The sequence below is a fragment of the Anabrus simplex genome, chromosome 8, assembly GCF_040414725.1.
Source record: "Anabrus simplex isolate iqAnaSimp1 chromosome 8, ASM4041472v1, whole genome shotgun sequence".
Classification (NCBI taxonomy): domain Eukaryota; kingdom Metazoa; phylum Arthropoda; class Insecta; order Orthoptera; family Tettigoniidae; genus Anabrus; species Anabrus simplex.
In genome coordinates this window covers 140,903,226-140,923,011 of record NC_090272.1, presented here as the reverse complement: position 1 = coordinate 140,923,011, position 19,786 = coordinate 140,903,226, and the positions used below count along the sequence as shown (strand labels likewise).

The 19,786-nt window shown below is 42.2% G+C and overlaps 1 protein-coding gene across 1 annotated transcript in view; it reads right to left on the bottom strand.

Annotated features, from left to right (window-relative positions):
- LOC136879340 (zinc metalloproteinase nas-6-like) overlaps nucleotides 1-19,309 on the bottom strand; it is a 35,270-nt gene extending 15,961 nt beyond the window's left edge. The window contains exons 1-2 of the mRNA XM_068229078.1: nucleotides 19,276-19,309; nucleotides 6,871-7,087 (exon numbers count right to left, since the gene is read on the bottom strand). Coding sequence (XP_068085179.1) covers nucleotides 6,871-7,087; nucleotides 19,276-19,309 — 251 coding nt within the window. The remainder of the gene's footprint in view (nucleotides 1-6,870; nucleotides 7,088-19,275) is intronic.
- Between the last annotated feature and the right edge of the window lie 477 nt (nucleotides 19,310-19,786).

The window sequence follows — 19,786 nt, the reverse complement described above, 5'->3', positions numbered from 1 at the left end:
TTCCTTGTTGGATCTCTTTTGATGGATTCCATTTCTGTACTTTGATCCCAAGATTCCTCTCACAATTTTGCGTTCTCTTTTCTCCAGTTCTTCAAGGAGTCCTTTGTTGGCATTTAGAGACAGGGTTTCAGCTGCATATAGAACTACTGGCTTCAGAACTGCTTCATAGTGACATATCTGGGTGTTTTGGGAAAGGCATTTTTTGTTGTAGATTGTGCGGGATGTTTGGTAGGCTATTTCCAGTTTGCGTACTCGCTCCTGAAGTGCTTCTTTGTCCAGTCCATTTTTCATGATGATCTCACCCAGGTATTTGAATTTGCCTACTCGGGTGATGTCCCTGTATTTTGTATGGAGTTTTGGTGGAGCCTCTTTGATGTTAGTCATTACTTCTGTTTTCTCAAACGATATCTGCAAACCAGTTTGTTCGGCAATTTCCTTTAAAATTTCAACTTGAGCTCTAGCGGTTTCTATGTCGTTTGAGAGAACAGCAATATCATCGGCAAATGCTAAGCAGTCTGTTGCAATGCCCTTGGATTAGGTTCCTATTCTCAATGGACTGTAGTTGGTTTCCTGTAATCTCACCCGCCAGGTTCTGATGATCTTTTCAAGAACACAGTTGAAGAGTATCGGGGATAGCCCATCACCTTGTCGGACTCCTGTTTTGATGTCAAAGGAATACGAGAGATATCCGTGGAACTTCACCTTTGATTTTGTATCGGTCAGGGTGGCTCTAATTAATGCCAGCAGTTTCAAATCAACTCCAAATTCATTTAAGATGTTTAACAGGACTTCCCGGTCAATGGAGTCGTACGCTTTCTTAAAGTCCACAAAGACAGACACATACTGCTTGGACCTTAGTGTACAATATCTGATGATCATTTTGAGATTTTGGATCTGTTCAGCTGTTGAGCGACCTTTTCTGAACCCTCCTTGGTATTCACCTATTTGATGTTCGACTTGTGCTTCCAAACGCTGCAGGATGGCAAGTGATAGAATTTTGTAAGTCACGGGTAGCAAAGATATTCCTCTGTAGTTGTTGATGTTCTTCATGCTGCCTTTTTTGTGTAATGGATGGATCAAGGCTATTTTCCAATCTTCGGGTAGGGTCTCCTTGTTCCAAATTTCTTCTATTTGCTTTTGCAAGATATCAAGTGATTCCTCTGGGGCATATTTCCATAGTTCTGCTACTACTGAGTCTTTCCCCGGCACTTTGTTATTTTTGAGACGGGCAATGTGGCACTTGATTTCATCTCTGTCAGGTGGTCTGGAATCTGGGTACCTGAGTAAGGGTTCCTTGTTCTCAATGGCACTTTGCGGTTTAGAGCAATTAAGTAAATTCTTGAAGTAATCTGCCAGAATGCTGCAATTTTCTTCATTTGACATCGCCAGTGTGCCGTCCTTTCGCTCAAAGCATAGAGATGGTGGTTTATAGCCAGTGAGTTTGCGTTTGAAGGCTCTGTAGTACTCTCTGCTTTCATTCTTCCTAAAGTTTTCTTCTATCCTTTCAATGAGAGATTTTTCGTATTTACGTTTCTCAGTTCTGAACACCCTAGCTGCTTGGGCACGTTGGGTTTTGTAGGTTCCCCAATCATTTTCTGATTTCGTAGAGTAGTACTGTTTCTACGCATTGAGTCTTTCTTGGAGGACTGATTCGCAGGTACCATTCCACCAGGCATGCTTTTTGCTTCTCTTGATTTCTGCAACGTCTTTGGCGGCCTCAACAAGGAGACTTTTGGCGTTGTTAAAGTCACATTCATTTGGTCTAGCTTTCTCCTGGAACTCCTCGACCCTTTGCCGAAGTTTATCATTGTCGAAGCGTGTGATCTGTTTGGTTGTCTTCCTTGTGTTTGCGGGAATTGGATTGAATTTGATAAGAGACATATAATGATCTGAGGCCACATTGATGCCTTTCTTTACCTTGACATTCATAATCTCAGGGCTGTTTCTCCTGGAGATTGCAACATGATAAATTTGGAACTCTCCGAGAGCTTGGACGGGAGAACGCCAAGTCATTTGCTTTCTGGGTAGATGGCGAAAGTGGGTCGACATGACCTGCAGGTTGTGATTTTCGCAAATGGACACCAGTCTTTTGCCATTGGGATTGGTTCTTTTGTGAGCAGGGTAATTTCCTATAACTTTTTTGTACTTCTGTTCACGACCTAGTTGGGCATTGAAGTCACCCAAAAGAAGCTTGACATGGTGTTTGGGGATTTTGTTTAATTTTTCATCCAGTAGGTCCCAGAAATTATCAACTTCGTCTGGATCAGACTTGTTCTTATCGTTTGTAGGAGCATGTGCGTTAACCAGGGCATAGGTCTTGTTTGCGCATTTAATTGTGAGTATAGACAATCTGTCATTCACAGGTTCGAAATTTGCAACCGATTTAAGGATCTTGGTTCTAACAGCAAACGCGGTTCCAAGCATCACAGCTTCATTGAGGATTCCTCTTTGCGCTTTGCTCTTGAAAAATCGGTAGCCTTCGGATTCAAAAATCTCTTCATCTGGGTACCTTGTTTCCTGTAGGGCCATTATGGATATCTGATTTTCGTGAAGAGCTTTGGTGAGGGTTTTCAGCTTGCCAGTTCGTGTAAGTGAATTTATGTTGAAAGTTGCTAGAAAGGTTTTAGATTTTGGCCTGAGTTTTTGACTCTTCGGGGTACACCGAGACGCTCCGACTCGTCTCTTGCATGATGTCGAGTCTCCCCCAGAATCCGAACGAGACTCGTGCACCGTGGCATTCACGACGAGGGATTTATCCGAAGATTTACCCCCTGGGGTATGTTTCTTGAAATGTTGTGCCATCATGCTTTTTGACTTGACTTTGCTTTGGACGGGTACCCATCCTTTTACAACTAGGGTTGTTAGCCTAGAGGTTGCCTCACGATGTTTTCTGGCTTCTGGTCATTTACCAGTGTTCGCCATAACCCTGGCAAGGGACCAGTTTTTTTTCACGGTGGTATTTTATTTCCCTACTACCCTCTGACTCTGCTGGCGGCAGAGCCAGCGAGCTTCCCCAATTCCGATGGGACGCACCCGATGGAGGTAACCGGTAATTATTATTATTATTATTATTATTATTATTATTATTATTATTATTATTATTATTATTATTATTATTATTAATATCTGAAACTTGAAAGTCTCCATATGTAATATGATAAATTTGTTTTGTACATGCGGATAGGAAAACAGTGCTATTTGCAAGTCGGAGAGTTTCTGTGGGTCAAGTGGAACAGCCCAGTGTCCGATGATGTGACTTTGTTATTGCCTTGGGACCAGCCAGAGGTTAGGGGCATGGGTTTGGAATGTCGAGAGGATTTTCCACTCATGATTGGATGACAATCAGGTCCTATCTAGATGTACCATAAGAGATTAGGGGGAAGCTGAGGTCTATGTAAGCATGTGAGAAAACAGCGATGGACTTGATTTAAAACTTTTGTGAAACATGGTTAACTTTAATTTTTTTTTGTGACGTGAAGTGTGGTACTGGCCTACAAACTATGGAGTGCTTAGGCACTTGGTATTATATCACATGTGGCGGTTTGGTGTCATAACCACCAAGTGAAAGCTATGGGGTACTGTATTTCAGACTTTTCATAATCTATTGTCTGGAACAATAAGCGTGTGTTGCTCAAGTGAAAGTATAATTAAACCAAGTGTTAGAATCAGTGAACACAGAATTATAAAGGTATAGTATCAATGAGATATAACAAGTGTTGATTGTCTGCAAGTTGTGTTAAGAAATATAAACAGTGAAGGGCAATATATATAAACTGCATGTAATTAGTGCTCATCGGGCTAACTACAAATGGTAGCTTGGTTCTCACTTTCATTTCCCACTGCTTTTCTTTAATGTTGGATAATAGCGTAAATATAGAGTCTTTCAGCAGTATTTTGTGTGTAGATTATACGTATATTTTGGTGTGTTGATGAGGTGCACATGCGTGAATATCATTCAAAATATAGTCAGTTATTTTAGAATCAGTGAAGTTATTGATGAACCTAGGTGCAGTTCGTACCTACTTAGTCATTTTCAGAAGGTTGGGTAAGGCCTGAAGTAGATGTACTAGTACACAGCTTTATGTACATGCCCTGGAAGTGCTCTATTAAAATTTGAGAGACCTATTTAGGTAAACTCTGGCACCCATATTATGGACATTTCGATTAATCATCTTATTTATTTTATTTACCGAGCTCGATAGCTACAGTTGCTTAAGTGCGGCCATTATCCAGTAATCGGGAGATAGTGGGTTCATGCCCCACTGTCGGCAGCCCTGAATATGGTTTTCCTTGGTTTCCCATTTTCACACCAGACAAATGCCGGGGCTGTACCTTAATTAAGGCCACGGCCGCTTCCTTCCACTTCCTAGGCCTTTCCTATCCCATCATTGCCATAATACATATCCATGTCGGTGCAACGTAAAGTAAATAGCAAAAATTTATTTTATTTATCAGATGTCTTATATATATTACAAATGATGCCCAAGCATGAGGTGAGTATTTTATTTTATTCATATTTTATTATTTTTTATCATATTACAATGTCCAATAACAGACCTATTATATTGGTATTATAAAATTACTCATTCAGGACAAATATTTCAGGTTCCATATGGGAATCGTTTTCTGTAACATCTCTTTAATAATATATACTGTATGTACGAGGCCTATGCCAAAAGTTTTTAGCAAAGTGTGAGGTAAAAAATGTATTTGTTAAACAACAATTACAACTTTTCAAAATACTCTCCATTAGCACACATACATTTTTCCATTCTCTGAAACCATGTTGAAAATGTCTCTGTCCAACCTTCTTTCGGGAAGTCACTTAGTGCACTCTCATATGTTGCAATGGCCTCTTTGTCTGACAAAAACCGCTGCCCACAAATATTTTCCTTGGTCTTAGGGAACAGAAGGAAGTCATATGGGGTCAGGTCAGGTGAATAGGGGTATGAGATAACACTTGCACTTTATCCTTTTCCAAAAAGTCCATTGTTCTGGCAGCCCTGTGCACAGATGCATTGTCGTCCAAGGTCACAGAGGTGAGATGCCCCATTTTTGTAATAAAAAATGTTGCCACCATCTTCTTTCCAGAGCTCCGACTTCATCGAACTTTTGTGGGTGGTTCCTCCGCTGGAAAGCACCACACAGAAGACTATCTCTTCGTTTCAGGGTCATAATGTTAGACTCATATTTCATCACCTGTGATGATATTGTAGATGTCTTCGAACTGCCCTCCATTGAATTTTTCTAGAATGAAATGACACCAGTCCACTCTCGCCACCTTTTGGCTTTCTGTCAGGGAATTGTGGCACCCAACAGGCACATTTCTTTTTAAGGCCTAAATAACTGTGCTGCTATTGACCCAATATTTAGGATCGCTTCAATGTCACAAAATGTTAGATGTAGATCTTCTTCGATCATTTTCCTTGCAGCATCAATGTTTTCCTAAGTCTCAGATGTTGCTCGACAACTGGGACGAGGTTCATTTCTATTAACTGCCGACCCTTTGAAAACTTGCAAAACCAATTTCCAACTGTGGCCCTAGAAGGGGAAGCCTCACCAAAAGCACACAGCAAAGAATAATTGCATTCTTCGGCACTTAAATTCTTTTTCTAATCATTAAAATTCCTTGCACGAAAATCGCAGCTCGACAGATCCATCTTGCACCGTGTCTGACTCAGCATTTCCTGTGCTTTCTTCCCGCACTGTGGAGGAACCACCACTGGGAGGGGTTGTGCACACATGTCCAAGGTCAGGAAACATTGCTCTTTCAAAACAAAAGAATTCCATTGTCCTCAGAATTACAGTTTAAGGGCTGCAAAAATCTTTCACCATAGCCTTCAGACTGAACACGACTAAATACACTGAAAGTTTATTTTTAATACTATAGATATTTAAACAAAAAATGGAACATTATTTCCTATTTTCCCAACGCAAAATCAAAACAAAGTAAACCTTACCTACATAACCTACAAACACCAACAGGACTACTTACAGATTTATAAACAAATTACTAATCTTGGTTATTTCTACATCACTAAACACACAATATTTACTACACCAATTGTATCACTTACACACAGAATTAACCAGTTTTACTATGAATCAACTACTTTATCATTAAGAAAAGGCAGAGCACCATCAACAGCTGACCGTTCCAAGCACGTCCAAAAATGATTACAAGAGCAAGACCTGAACAACTCTTGTCTGTCATGAGAAAAGCTGAACACCTTCACTGTCTTAGTTGGATCCCCCAGATCTCATGGAGACATTGAAGTCCTACAGTGTGCAGAAATCTCCAGCATTTATGCCTTGCTCAGTCATAGGCGACTCAAATGGCTGGGTCATGTAAGACTAATGGACCTTGAGCAAATACTCAAGGCCTTTCTCAATGGGAAACTGCTTGAGGGTATGAGGTCAGTTGGAAAACCACATCTTCAGTTTAAAGATGAAGAAAAAAAACCACAGCCAAGCTGATATTTTTCTCGGCTAGTAAGAAAGCACTACCAAAGACCAAGGTACTTGGTGATTAGCTACGAGAAATGCAGGTACAGTGAGTGGAGAGAAGTGAAATGAAGATCTGATGGCAAAGAGAGCCAGACAGAAGGAAAGAGCGGCTTTGTTCTGAACGCTCTTGTTCTTTACATACCAAAATTGCAGAAGAGACTGCTAGTCTAGGATAGACCTCCTCAGTCGCTTGTGATGCTGCAGATGCTGATGAGGATGAACAGACGTCTATTACAATAGTATCCCATTTCACTTCAAAACATAACAATATTCTTAATTGATTTTTATCTATTTATTTATTTCACCCGAAATGAATCCAAACCCTAAGCAGAATAAGAGTTTTGTAGAACAAGGAAAACATACCCATTTCTAGTGTTCCGCAGATGGATGTATGTGTCCTGGGTTGACCTTCGCTCAAATCTCACACAGGTACACTGTTCAAGATCCTCCAGGGCTCCCTCCACAACCTTCTGCTGAGTCTCATTGAACTCATTGCTGAAGTCATAATACAGTATTCCATCTGGCCATAAACTGCGTTCACTTGCCACCAAGTTCCGCTCCTGCCGACCAAACTGTATTTCTATAGCAAAATTTCTTATCAATAATTAGCCAAATATTTACTCACCTCACTAGGGTTATATATTTGGGGATGTTTTAGCTGCAAGAATATATTTTGCGTATGGCTGTTTTGTCTATTTGTGTCAGAATTGTGGAGAGAGATTTGAATCACTTACAGAACTGAGATAAAAATGTAAATGATGCAGCTCTTATCAGGCACACCCCCCCTAATGGAGGTGAGCTACATGTACCATTTCAACCACATACCAGCCCTCCTGCCATTCTTAAATTTCTGGCAGTACCGGGAATCAAACCCAGGCCCCCGAGAATGGCAGCTAATTGCACTAACCGTTATGCTACTTATGCAGACACAAAATTGAGATGATGCGCAGCAACCAAGCAATCATATTTTTTCAAACTGAAAAGAGCATAGAAATATATCATAAATATTAGCTGGGTAGTGAATGCTTTTCCTGGATGTGATGTGCAGAGAAAGATTATATGCTTTCTGATATATTTTAAGTCTTGTACAGTTTTCTTTTATTGTCTCATAGCTATCTAAAATAGCTTAGGAGATAACAAAAATAAGCTTGTTGTAGCTGCAGTTGCTTAAGTGCGACCAGTATCCAGTAATCGGGAGATAGTGGGTTCGAGCCCCACTGTCGGCAGCCCTGAAGATGGTTTTCCGTGGTTTCCCATTTTCACACCTTATTTAAGGCCACGGCTGCTTCCTTCCACTTCCTAGGCCTTTCCTATCCCACCGTTGCCATAAGACATATAGCAAATAAAAAAGAGGATAACACATGATAAAATCATCCAGTAAGACTTGGTTACTGATGGACTGTGTATCATAATGTAACAATTTATCAAACTATTTTATATTTAAACAAGTGGGCACCTTATTTGGAATATAAGATTTCTAAGAAGGCAATAGCAACAAATTTCAACAGCTACATCATAACAATCTTGATCTGAAAAATGAAAATGAAAATCCACAGCCTGTTTTTAGTCATTCGACCAGGATAGGAATGGAATGAATGAAGCCCCCATCTAGCGGCCAGGATAGGAATTATGCAGGCTGCCGAAGCCTGTCGCTCTCCTCTGGGGCAATGATTAATGACTGTCAGATGATAAGAAATGATATTGGAGAGTGTTGCTGGAATGAAAGATGACAGAGAAAAATGGGAGTAGCTAGAGATAAACCTGTCCCACCTCCACTTTGTCAAGCACAAATCTCACATTGAGTGACCAGGATTTGAACCACGGATCCCAGTCGTGAGCTGCCGCCTGAGCCATTGAGGCTACAATTTTGATCTATGTTACCAAAATATTCACCCTAATGAAGAAAGACTCATCAAGACTGCAGGCAACAGAGATTAAGTTCCTGAGGTTCACTATCCAGAATACAGGATGGACAAGTTAGAAAATGAGGATATGAGGCAGAAATCTGGGTTTAAGATGCCTCTACCAGACAGTCAGTACATGCGGACTACAGTGACTTGGGCAAGTGATCAGGATGGAGGCAGATTGATTGATTGATTGATTGATTGATTGATTGATTGATTGATTGATTGATTGATTGATTGATTGATTGATTGATATCATGTGGCCTCCAGAGACGCCTGATGCAGATCCTTCTAGAGGGGTGACCTGCGTGTCTATGTGTGGTGCGGTGGTGGTAATGATGATAATGAAGTAGGGAGAGGGTGAAAGACAATGTCAGCTCACAGCCTACTCCTTTTGAATAACACCAAAGGGGTCTGTCTATCCATTCGATCAACAAATCACCATTTCAGTGGTCGTATGCCTCACTCCATATGAACACTGCTGGGAGATTTGGAATTTAATTCACACTTTTGGCATGCAATCTAATGATTAGAAATTGTATACCACAATCTCTCCTACCCTGCTCAGGCATTTTAATGAAAATGTATACTTTTAATATAATGAATCTGTATCACAAAATATTTTAATATTCGTGTAACATTTCATGTATCTTACCACATACCATAATGAATGTTATTGCACTGTACATATAGCTCACATTAATAGTTTTATTACTTAGGACATTCGACAAAAAATGTGTACTTAATTAAGGCTGATGATGATCCCAAGTAGAGTCCAACTAGTCCCTAGTGACTCAATGTAATGTAAATATATGCATTACAAATAATATAAAGTATTGAATAGGTGGAATAAACAATTTTTGTGAAATTATATGTACCTACATATAGCACACAACTATATATAGTATAACACTTATCTTCCGAATACAGTAGATCTTTGACAACAATAACATCAAGGTATGATGAAGGTCAACTCACAAATGGAGTAACTTTAATCTACACACCAGGTTTTTATATATAGAAGACAAGAGATTACATCTCAAGACAGGGATTTTAATTATGTGTCAATAATAAGTCACCAGGACACTACTGCAGGATTTTAATAAGCCACATGTTAAATAATTTATTCAGAAACAGTGTTTTATTGTAACTTATGTTTTGAGTCTTAATTTCCATTGAAGATGACTCTAAAATGGATCAAAACATGTATGGTTAATTGATGATATAGATGTTGATTCCCATAGGGAATCTGAAATATTTGTCCTGAATGAGTAAATTTATAATACCAATATAAATGGTCCGTTATTGGACATTATAAATTTTCCTGCTAACTCATTCTTGGTTGCCAGCGTTTCGCCCTCGTGTGCTAGGGTGGGCTCATCAGTTGGTACCTAGCACACCTACCAATACGCTGGCTAGTGCATACCGTGGAGGCCACTGCGTAGGCTAACTGGAGCCACCGGCAGTGCCAATGCACTAAGAGACTTTGTCTCATCAGCAAAAATTGATGCCTGCTTGGCCTTCAGATGATATAGATGTTGATTCCCATAGGGAATCTGAAATATTTGTCCTGAATGAGTAAATTTATAATACCAATATAAATGGTCCGTTATTGGACATTATAAATTTTCCTGCTAACTCATTCTTGGTTGCCAGCGTTTCGCCCTCGTGTGCTAGGGTGGGCTCATCAGTTGGTACCTAGCACACCTACCAATACGCTGGCTAGTGCATACCGTGGAGGCCACTGCGTAGGCTAACTGGAGCCACCGGCAGTGCCAATGCACTAAGAGACTTTGTCTCATCAGCAAAAATTGATGCCTGCTTGGCCTTCAGATGATATAGATGTTGATTCCCATAGGGAATCTGAAATATTTGTCCTGAATGAGTAAATTTATAATACCAATATAAATGGTCCGTTATTGGACATTATAAATTTTCCTGCTAACTCATTCTTGGTTGCCAGCATTTCGCCCTCGTGTGCTAGGGTGGGCTCATCAGTTGGTACCTAGCACACCTACCAATACGCTGGCTAGTGCATACCGTGGAGGCCACTGCGTAGGCTAACTGGAGCCACCGGCAGTGCCAATGCACTAAGAGACTTTGTCTCATCAGCAAAAATTGATGCCTGCTTGGCCTTCAGATGATATAGATGTTGATTCCCATAGGGAATCTGAAATATTTGTCCTGAATGAGTAAATTTATAATACCAATATAAATGGTCCGTTATTGGACATTATAAATTTTCCTGCTAACTCATTCTTGGTTGCCAGCGTTTCGCCCTCGTGTGCTAGGGTGGGCTCATCAGTTGGTACCTAGCACACCTACCAATACGCTGGCTAGTGCATACCGTGGAGGCCACTGCGTAGGCTAACTGGAGCCACCGGCAGTGCCAATGCACTAAGAGACTTTGTCTCATCAGCAAAAATTGATGCCTGCTTGGCCTTCAGATGATATAGATGTTGATTCCCATAGGGAATCTGAAATATTTGTCCTGAATGAGTAAATTTATAATACCAATATAAATGGTCCGTTATTGGACATTATAAATTTTCCTGCTAACTCATTCTTGGTTGCCAGCGTTTCGCCCTCGTTTGCTAGGGTGGGCTCATCAGTTGGTACCTAGCACACCTACCAATACGCTGGCTAGTGCATATGAGACGAAGTCTCTTAGTGCATTGGCACTGCCGGTGGCTCCAGTTAGCCTACGCAGTGGCCTCCACGGTATGCACTAGCCAGCGTATTGGTAGGTGTGCTAGGTACCAACTGATGAGCCCACCCTAGCACACGATGGCGAAACGCTGGCAACCAAGAATGAGTTAGCAGGAAAATTTATAATGTCCAATAACGGACCATTTATATTGGTATTATAAATTTACTCATTCAGGACAAATATTTCAGATTCCCTATGGGAATCAACATCTATATCATCTGAAGGCCAAGCAGGCATCAATTTTTGCTGATGAGACAAAGTCTCTTAGTGCATTGGCACTGCCGGTGGCTCCAGTTAGCCTACGCAGTGGCCTCCACGGTATGCACTAGCCAGCGTATTGGTAGGTGTGCTAGGTACCAACTGATGAGCCCACCCTAGCACACGAGGGCGAAACGCTGGCAACCAAGAATGAGTTAGCAGGAAAATTTATAATGTCCAATAACGGACCATTTATATTGGTATTATAAATTTACTCATTCAGGACAAATATTTCAGATTCCCTATGGGAATCAACATCTATATCATCTGAAGGCCAAGCAGGCATCAATTTTTGCTGATGAGACAAAGTCTCTTAGTGCATTGGCACTGCCGGTGGCTCCAGTTAGCCTACGCAGTGGCCTCCACGGTATGCACTAGCCAGCGTATTGGTAGGTGTGCTAGGTACCAACTGATGAGCCCACCCTAGCACACGAGGGCGAAACGCTGGCAACCGAGAATGAGTTAGCAGGAAAATTTATAATGTCCAATAATGGACCATTTATATTGGTATTATAAATTTACTCATTCAGGACAAATATTTCAGATTCCCTATGGGAATCAACATCTATATCATCTGAAGGCCAAGCAGGCATCAATTTTTGCTGATGAGACAAAGTCTCTTAGTGCATTGGCACTGCCGGTGGCTCCAGTTAGCCTACGCAGTGGCCTCCACGGTATGCACTAGCCAGCGTATTGGTAGGTGTGCTAGGTGTTGTATGTCCGGCGCTCCCTTTCTCGCTTCGCCAGCCAGCTGCACGCGCGCCCGTGTATCATTCTGCTAGCTTCGACGCGCAGCCCTCAGTGCGCGTGCCTGACCATCGAGTGTACTATAAATAGGAGCTCCCTGCCTGCTCAATCGCCCACTTGCCCCGGTGTCCAGCTCCAGAATACACCCTACGTCGAGCACGGAGGCTACTCCTCTTGAAAATGTGCTTCGACCAGGTGGACTGAATTTCTGGCAGTACGAGGTTTCACCTCTGGTCACCGCTCCCTTACCTGTTTCCACTGCCTATGTTCCGTAATTCTTTTACAAGCCATTTTCATTCTCTAATTTACGCAAGCTCCCTTAGTTTCGCTAGGTGGAATTTCTTCAATCAATTGAACTTGCTTTTTAGGAATTCAGGCACTTCAACAAACAAGGACTCTCAAAGACATTTATGTTAGTGTGCCAGATAGTTCTCGACTATCAACATGTCAATTCACAAAGACTATCTTTTCAAGATAGGAGTGTATATAAAGACTGTAAACCTGTACATATTGTATAAAGACAGACTTTTCTCAAGATTCAATATTCCTTTTTGCTTCAAAATAAATTTCAGTTATTTGTGTAAATATCATAAAGTGAAGCAAATAAAAGTTGTGTTCTGTAAATTTCAACCTTGGTTACAACACAACTCTATGGCGACGAGGTAAAAAAGCCACTCTACAATTCTTCGGCCCCAGTCGCCAACTCTATGGCGACGAGGTAAAAACGCAACCACCTACAATTCTTCGACACCAGTTGCCAACTCTATGGCGACGAGGTAAAAACGCACCATCCTACAATTCTTCGACCCCAGTTGCCAACTCTATCGCAACGAGGTAAAAAGGCACCAAACTACACGTCATCAGCCCCAATCACCAACTCTATAGCAACGAGGTAAACACGACACTACAATTCAACAGGCCCAGTTGTCAACTCTACGGCGACGTGCTAAACAACAACGACACTCCAACCAGTTCTGACACACAGCTTACCTTACTCTTTCTTGCACGCATCTCGCAATGGCTACTGCGGAACAACTAGCTACGGTCTTCCAAGCCTTACAGCAGCAACAACAACAGTTTATGCAACAACAACAGGCAGCATTAATTCAGGCTATTCAAGCTATTTCTGTCTCTACACAGCCATCAGCTATTCCTCCGTTCTCTGCTTTTGATCCGGCTAAGGAAGAATGGTCAGTTTATTTAGCCCGTTTACAACAGCATTTCATCTGCCATTCTGTCACAGATGATCAACGCCGCCGCGCACTATTTCTTAGTTCGGTTGGCAATGCTACGTGTGAATTACTACGTAAATTAAGTCCGGAAGAACACTTATCTGAGGTACCCTTCACGCAGCTCTTGGCCCGTCTCACGGAACACTACGCCCAAGCTCCTCACATAGTGGCTGCTCGCTATAAATTTTTTCAGAGCAGAAAGCAACCCCATCAGACACATACTGAATGGATAACTGAATTGCGTGGTCTAGCTAAACCCTGCCAGTTCATCTGCTCCAAGGACGGTTGTGGTTCATCCTACACTGATTCTCTCATTCGGGACATGATAATATTACATACTCCTGAAGACAAAATACGTTTTGACGCTGTCAAGCAGAGTAACCCTTCTTTAGAAGACGTCCAGCGTATTGCTACGGTTTATGAGCTTACTACCAAGACTGCCGCAGCCATAGCTTCTCCACACGAAGTTGCACAAGTCTCGCCTCAGGCTCGCAAGTCCTCTGCTACAGTGAACCGTACGGATAAGGCGCTCTCCACCAAGCATTCTCGCCAGGTTCCCTCTCGTAATGCTACACGGAAGCCCAATTCTAAAAGCACCTCGAAACTCCTGCCTTCCTGCCGAGGTTGTTTCAAGCATCATGAACGTCGTGACTGTCGTTTTTTCAAAGCTACTTGTGAACGATGTAATAAACTTGGACACATTAAGACTGTCTGTCGAAGTTCGCTCCGCCCTGCTAAGACTACTGCAGCACGCCGGAAGCATATACAGCCCCGCCAAGACATGGAAGTTGATCAGATCAATCTTATTCTTCCCACAAAGAATTCTCACAAAATCATCATTCCTCTCTCATTCTCTGATCGATCTGTCGATTTTCAATTAGACACTGGATCTCCTGTCTCTATTATTAACCTGACTACCTACCACGACTTAGGTTCACCTTCATGCTCTCCAGCTGACATCCAGCTCGTGACATTTAACAAGAAGAAAATTGACATCAAAGGTCAAATCAAGCTTCAGGCTAGTTATAAAGGAATTCAGAAAGCCATTCCTCTTCTCGTAGTTAACAACTACACTGCATCAAACATTATGGGCATGGATCTATTTAACTTATTTGGTTTCCAGATACATGACAACATTAACGTCGTATCTACATTGCATCCTACTTCTGACGTTACCGCTCTCCTAGCGCAGTTTCCTGAAGTCTTCGACTCTCAGCTCGGAACAGCCAACGACTATACAGCTCACATACAGCTGAAATCCGGAGCTAAGCCTCGCTTCCTCAAATCACGTCCAGTACCCCTAGCACTTCAAGACCAGGTCACGAAAGAATTAGAAAGATGGATACAAACTGGAATTGTTGTACCAGTTACTTCTAGTCAATGGGCTACTCCACTTGTGGTAATCAAGAAACCTGATGGTAATGTTCGACTTTGTGGCGATTTTCGATCTACAGTCAACGCACAACTCGACACAGATATCTTTCCTATTCCACGTCCAGAAGACTTATTCCGTCGTCTCTCTGGTGGACAATTCTTCTCTCGAGTTGATCTTAAAGAAGCATATCTCCAGCTACTTTTAGACGAAGAATCTAAGAAATTTCTCACACTCAACACTCCTCTCGGACTGCTCCAGCTCCAGCGGCTCCCATTCGGTGTTTCATCCTCAGCGGCTATTTTTCAGCGCTATTTGGCTCAACTCACCGCCTCCATTCCCGGTTGTGCTAACTACCTGGATGATATTATTGTTACTGGAAAAGATCATCAGGAACATCTAACCAATCTACGCCTCCTTCTCCAGAAATTGAAAGACAATGGTCTCCGAGCGAATCTCGCTAAATGTACCTTCTTTCAGCCTCAAGTTCACTACCTAGGACATATACTTGATAAGAATGGAATTCGTCCTAGTACACAGAATGTCTCAGCGATAGTAAACATGCCAGCACCTCAGAACCTCAAGCAGCTTCAGTCCTTCATAGGCAAAGCGAACTATTATAATAAGTTCATTCCACGCTTCGCTACAGTGGCAGCTCCATTAAACGCTCTACGTAAACAAGGTGTTAAATTTCAGTGGACTCCGCAATGCCAACAGGCATGGAAAACAATCAACAACGCCTTAATTCAAGCTATACAACTTACTCATTTTCAGCCCGACAAGATCATCACGCTAGCTACTGACGCTTCAGACTACGGTGTCGGTGCCGTTCTCTCCCAGAAGGATCGTCATGGACAAGAACGCCCCATCGCCTTCGCTTCGAAAACACTTAATGACCATCAACGTCGATACTCACAGATAGAGAAAGAAGCTTTAGCCATCATCTTTGGTATTCGCCGTTTCAATGAATATCTCTATGGCAACCATTTCCTGATCATTACCGATCATAAGCCTCTCGTACACTTATTCCATCCTGGTAATAAGATCCCAGAGAATTCCCTCAGAAAGCTTCAAAGATGGTCCATGTTCCTTTCTGATTATTCCTATCAGATTATATATCGAGCCACATCCCAGCATTGTAATGCTGATGCCCTCTCCCGCTTACCCGTTGGTCCTGATACTGCCTTCGATTCTCAAGAATCTGAATGTCTTCAGTTGGACATAGAACTTGAAGATACTGTATCCAGTTTTCCTATTGATGCTACCTGCATAGCTAAAGCTACGGATAAGGACAGTACACTTGCTACTGTATGTACTTACATCCGCAACGGTTGGCCTCTTCAGAACACACTTCCTGCCCACCTGGCACCTTATCATCGTATGCAGCATCGTCTCACGACTCGTGCCGGAGTTGTATTACTAGAAGCAGGCACCATCTTCCGAGTGGTTATCCCACTTAGCCTACGGAAACAAGTTCTCGGATTATTACACCAAAGCCATTGGGGTATCTCCAGAACAAAGCAACTCGCCCGTCAACACTGCTACTGGCCCGGTATTGATGCCGCCATCGAAAAGCTAATACGTCATTGTGAGCAATGTCAAACGAATCAGAACGCCCCGTCTTCTGATCTTGCTTCATGGCCTCCTGCTACTACTCCATGGGAACGAGTTCACATCGATTTCGCAGGTCCTTTCCTCAATTCCATGTGGTTAATAGTCATCGATTCACTGTCAAACTTTCCATATGTCGTGGATATGCATTCGACTACTACAACCGAAGCTACCATTCGTGCTCTCCAGAAAATCTTTACTACAGAAGGTTTACCGCAAGTACTCATTTCAGACAACGGACCTCAATTTACAGCTACTGCTTTTCAAAACTTTTGTACACATAATGGCATTCGTCATATCCTAGCACCACCTTTTCACCCTCAATCTAATGGTGAAGCTGAACGCTTCGTACAAACATTTAAACGAAGTATGAAGAAAGCTGTCTCTTCAGGCTTAGCTAAAGACCAAGCCTTGCTCCAACTCTTAAACAACTACAGAACTCTACCCGGCGCTGATAATATCACTCCTGCACAGAAGCTCCATGGACGACCTCACAGAACTTTACTTTCTCTGTTACAGCCTCTTCCGGCCCAGCATAAGACCTCACCAACGAAGTTCTCCCTCAACGACAAGGTCTACACCAGGACATTCAAATCCAACCCACTCTGGATACCTGGAGTCATCTGCAGATCTTTGGGTCATCGTCTATACGAGATACAGACTACGGAGAAACGTATCTGCCGCCATCAAGATCAGATACGTCTGCGCTACCGCCCCTGTCCAGCTATTGATGCTATTGCTAAACCAGATAAATCTATTGCTGAACGCGCTTTAGATCATTTAATAACAATGGGTTCCTTTCAGGACGAGACAGCGCCACTCCGCCCAGTTCCAGCTCCGGACAATACAACAGAAACTTCAGCAGCTCCGCCCCAGCATCGCAGTCGCCGCCAGCGCCGCCGCCGTTTCACGCCGTACCGGCGTATTTAGGAGGGGAGGGTGTTGTATGTCCGGCGCTCCCTTTCTCGCTTCGCCAGCCAGCTGCACGCGCGCCCGTGTATCATTCTGCTAGCTTCGACGCGCAGCCCTCAGTGCGCGTGCCTGACCATCGAGTGTACTATAAATAGGAGCTCCCTGCCTGCTCAATCGCCCACTTGCCCCGGTGTCCAGCTCCAGAATACACCCTACGTCGAGCACGGAGGCTACTCCTCTTGAAAATGTGCTTCGACCAGGTGGACTGAATTTCTGGCAGTACGAGGTTTCACCTCTGGTCACCGCTCCCTTACCTGTTTCCACTGCCTATGTTCCGTAATTCTTTTACAAGCCATTTTCATTCTCTAATTTACGCAAGCTCCCTTAGTTTCGCTAGGTGGAATTTCTTCAATCAATTGAACTTGCTTTTTAGGAATTCAGGCACTTCAACAAACAAGGACTCTCAAAGACATTTATGTTAGTGTGCCAGATAGTTCTCGACTATCAACGTGTCAATTCACAAAGACTATCTTTTCAAGATAGGAGTGTATATAAAGACTGTAAACCTGTACATATTGTATAAAGACAGACTTTTCTCAAGATTCAATATTCCTTTTTGCTTCAAAATAAATTTCAGTTATTTGTGTAAATATCATAAAGTGAAGCAAATAAAAGTTGTGTTCTGTAAATTTCAACCTTGGTTACAACACTAGGTACCAACTGATGAGCCCACCCTAGCACACGAGGGCGAAACGCTGGCAACCAAGAATGAGTTAGCAGGAAAATTTATAATGTCCAATAACGGACCATTTATATTGGTATTATAAATTTACTCATTCAGGACAAATATTTCAGATTCCCTATGGGAATCAACATCTATATCATCTGAAGGCCAAGCAGGCATCAATTTTTGCTGATGAGACAAAGTCTCTTAGTGCATTGGCACTGCCGGTGGCTCCAGTTAGCCTACGCAGTGGCCTCCACGGTATGCACTAGCCAGCGTATTGGTAGGTGTGCTAGGTACCAACTGATGAGCCCACCCTAGCACACGAGGGCGAAACGCTGGCAACCAAGAATGAGTTAGCAGGAAAATTTATAATGTCCAATAACGGACCATTTATATTGGTATTATAAATTTACTCATTCAGGACAAATATTTCAGATTCCCTATGGGAATCAACATCTATATCATCTGAAGGCCAAGCAGGCATCAATTTTTGCTGATGAGACAAAGTCTCTTAGTGCATTGGCACTGCCGGTGGCTCCAGTTAGCCTACGCAGTGGCCTCCACGGTATGCACTAGCCAGCGTATTGGTAGGTGTGCTAGGTACCAACTGATGAGCCCACCCTAGCACACGAGGGCGAAACGCTGGCAACCAAGAATGAGTTAGCAGGAAAATTTATAATGTCCAATAACGGACCATTTATATTGGTATTATGTATGGTTAATGTAGATATATCATCTTTATAAATGTAATATATTTCAATGAATTGAATAGGAGGATTTTTTTACATTTAAATTGATGTAACTGAACAACCGTCAATACAGAATGAAATTTATACAGTGCGATCATTCTCCATGTTGGATCAGTAGAAACAGGATTTGTGAAAGAATGCAAACTGAACATGGATTTTCAACCATTAATGAATGCTACACTATGCAAGAAATGGTTTGTTGACTTTCACATATTACTGGAAGAAAGCTCAATTATTGCATGGATGGATGATGTGATTTATCACTCCATTCATGCAAACTGAATACCAGATTCAAACTGGAAGAAGGCTGACATTCAGCAGTGGCTCAGGAAACATGTTATTACATTTTCTGTGAAAGAAACTAGGATTGAGCTATTAAGCAAAGCAGGAATAAAGAATGTATCAAAAAACTATGAGTTCAATAAAACTGCAAATGAAATGGATCACGAGGTCATTTGTCTGCACCTCACATCACGATGCACAGTACAATCCAAAAAAGTACTTCTGGGTACAAGTGAAATGTGAGATAGCTGATCTCAACTCCACCTTCAAAATAACAGATGTTGAGAAACTGCTGCATGATGCCATCGACAACTGGGCAGGAAGCCTTGCAGGACAAAGATTACTGCAAGCAGAATGTGTGTGACATGTCCATTGAGCTCAAAGTGACAACTTTGAGAGAAGACAGTTCAGATGACAGGACTTTGACTCCTGTGAAAAGTGAAGTAGGCCTACTCATGCTGAGTGCCATGCTTACTGGTTTGTGCGAGGTAACATGTTGGTTTATGAATTCTGCGGTCACCTTCTTTGTTGTGCTTTCACATTATCAGCTGATGTGTTATGCTGCAGTGATCAAAAGGCACGGACACGTGGTTTGAATCCCACTCCAGTCATTGAGGTTTCCCTGTTTCTCAGTATCAAATTAGCTTCTAAGAATTAACATAATATTATATATATATCCAGATATTAATACCCATATATGTATGAAATATGAATCATTGGTTGCAAAAGAGACGTTAATACATAGTGTAATCACTGACCATGCCATCAGGTACTC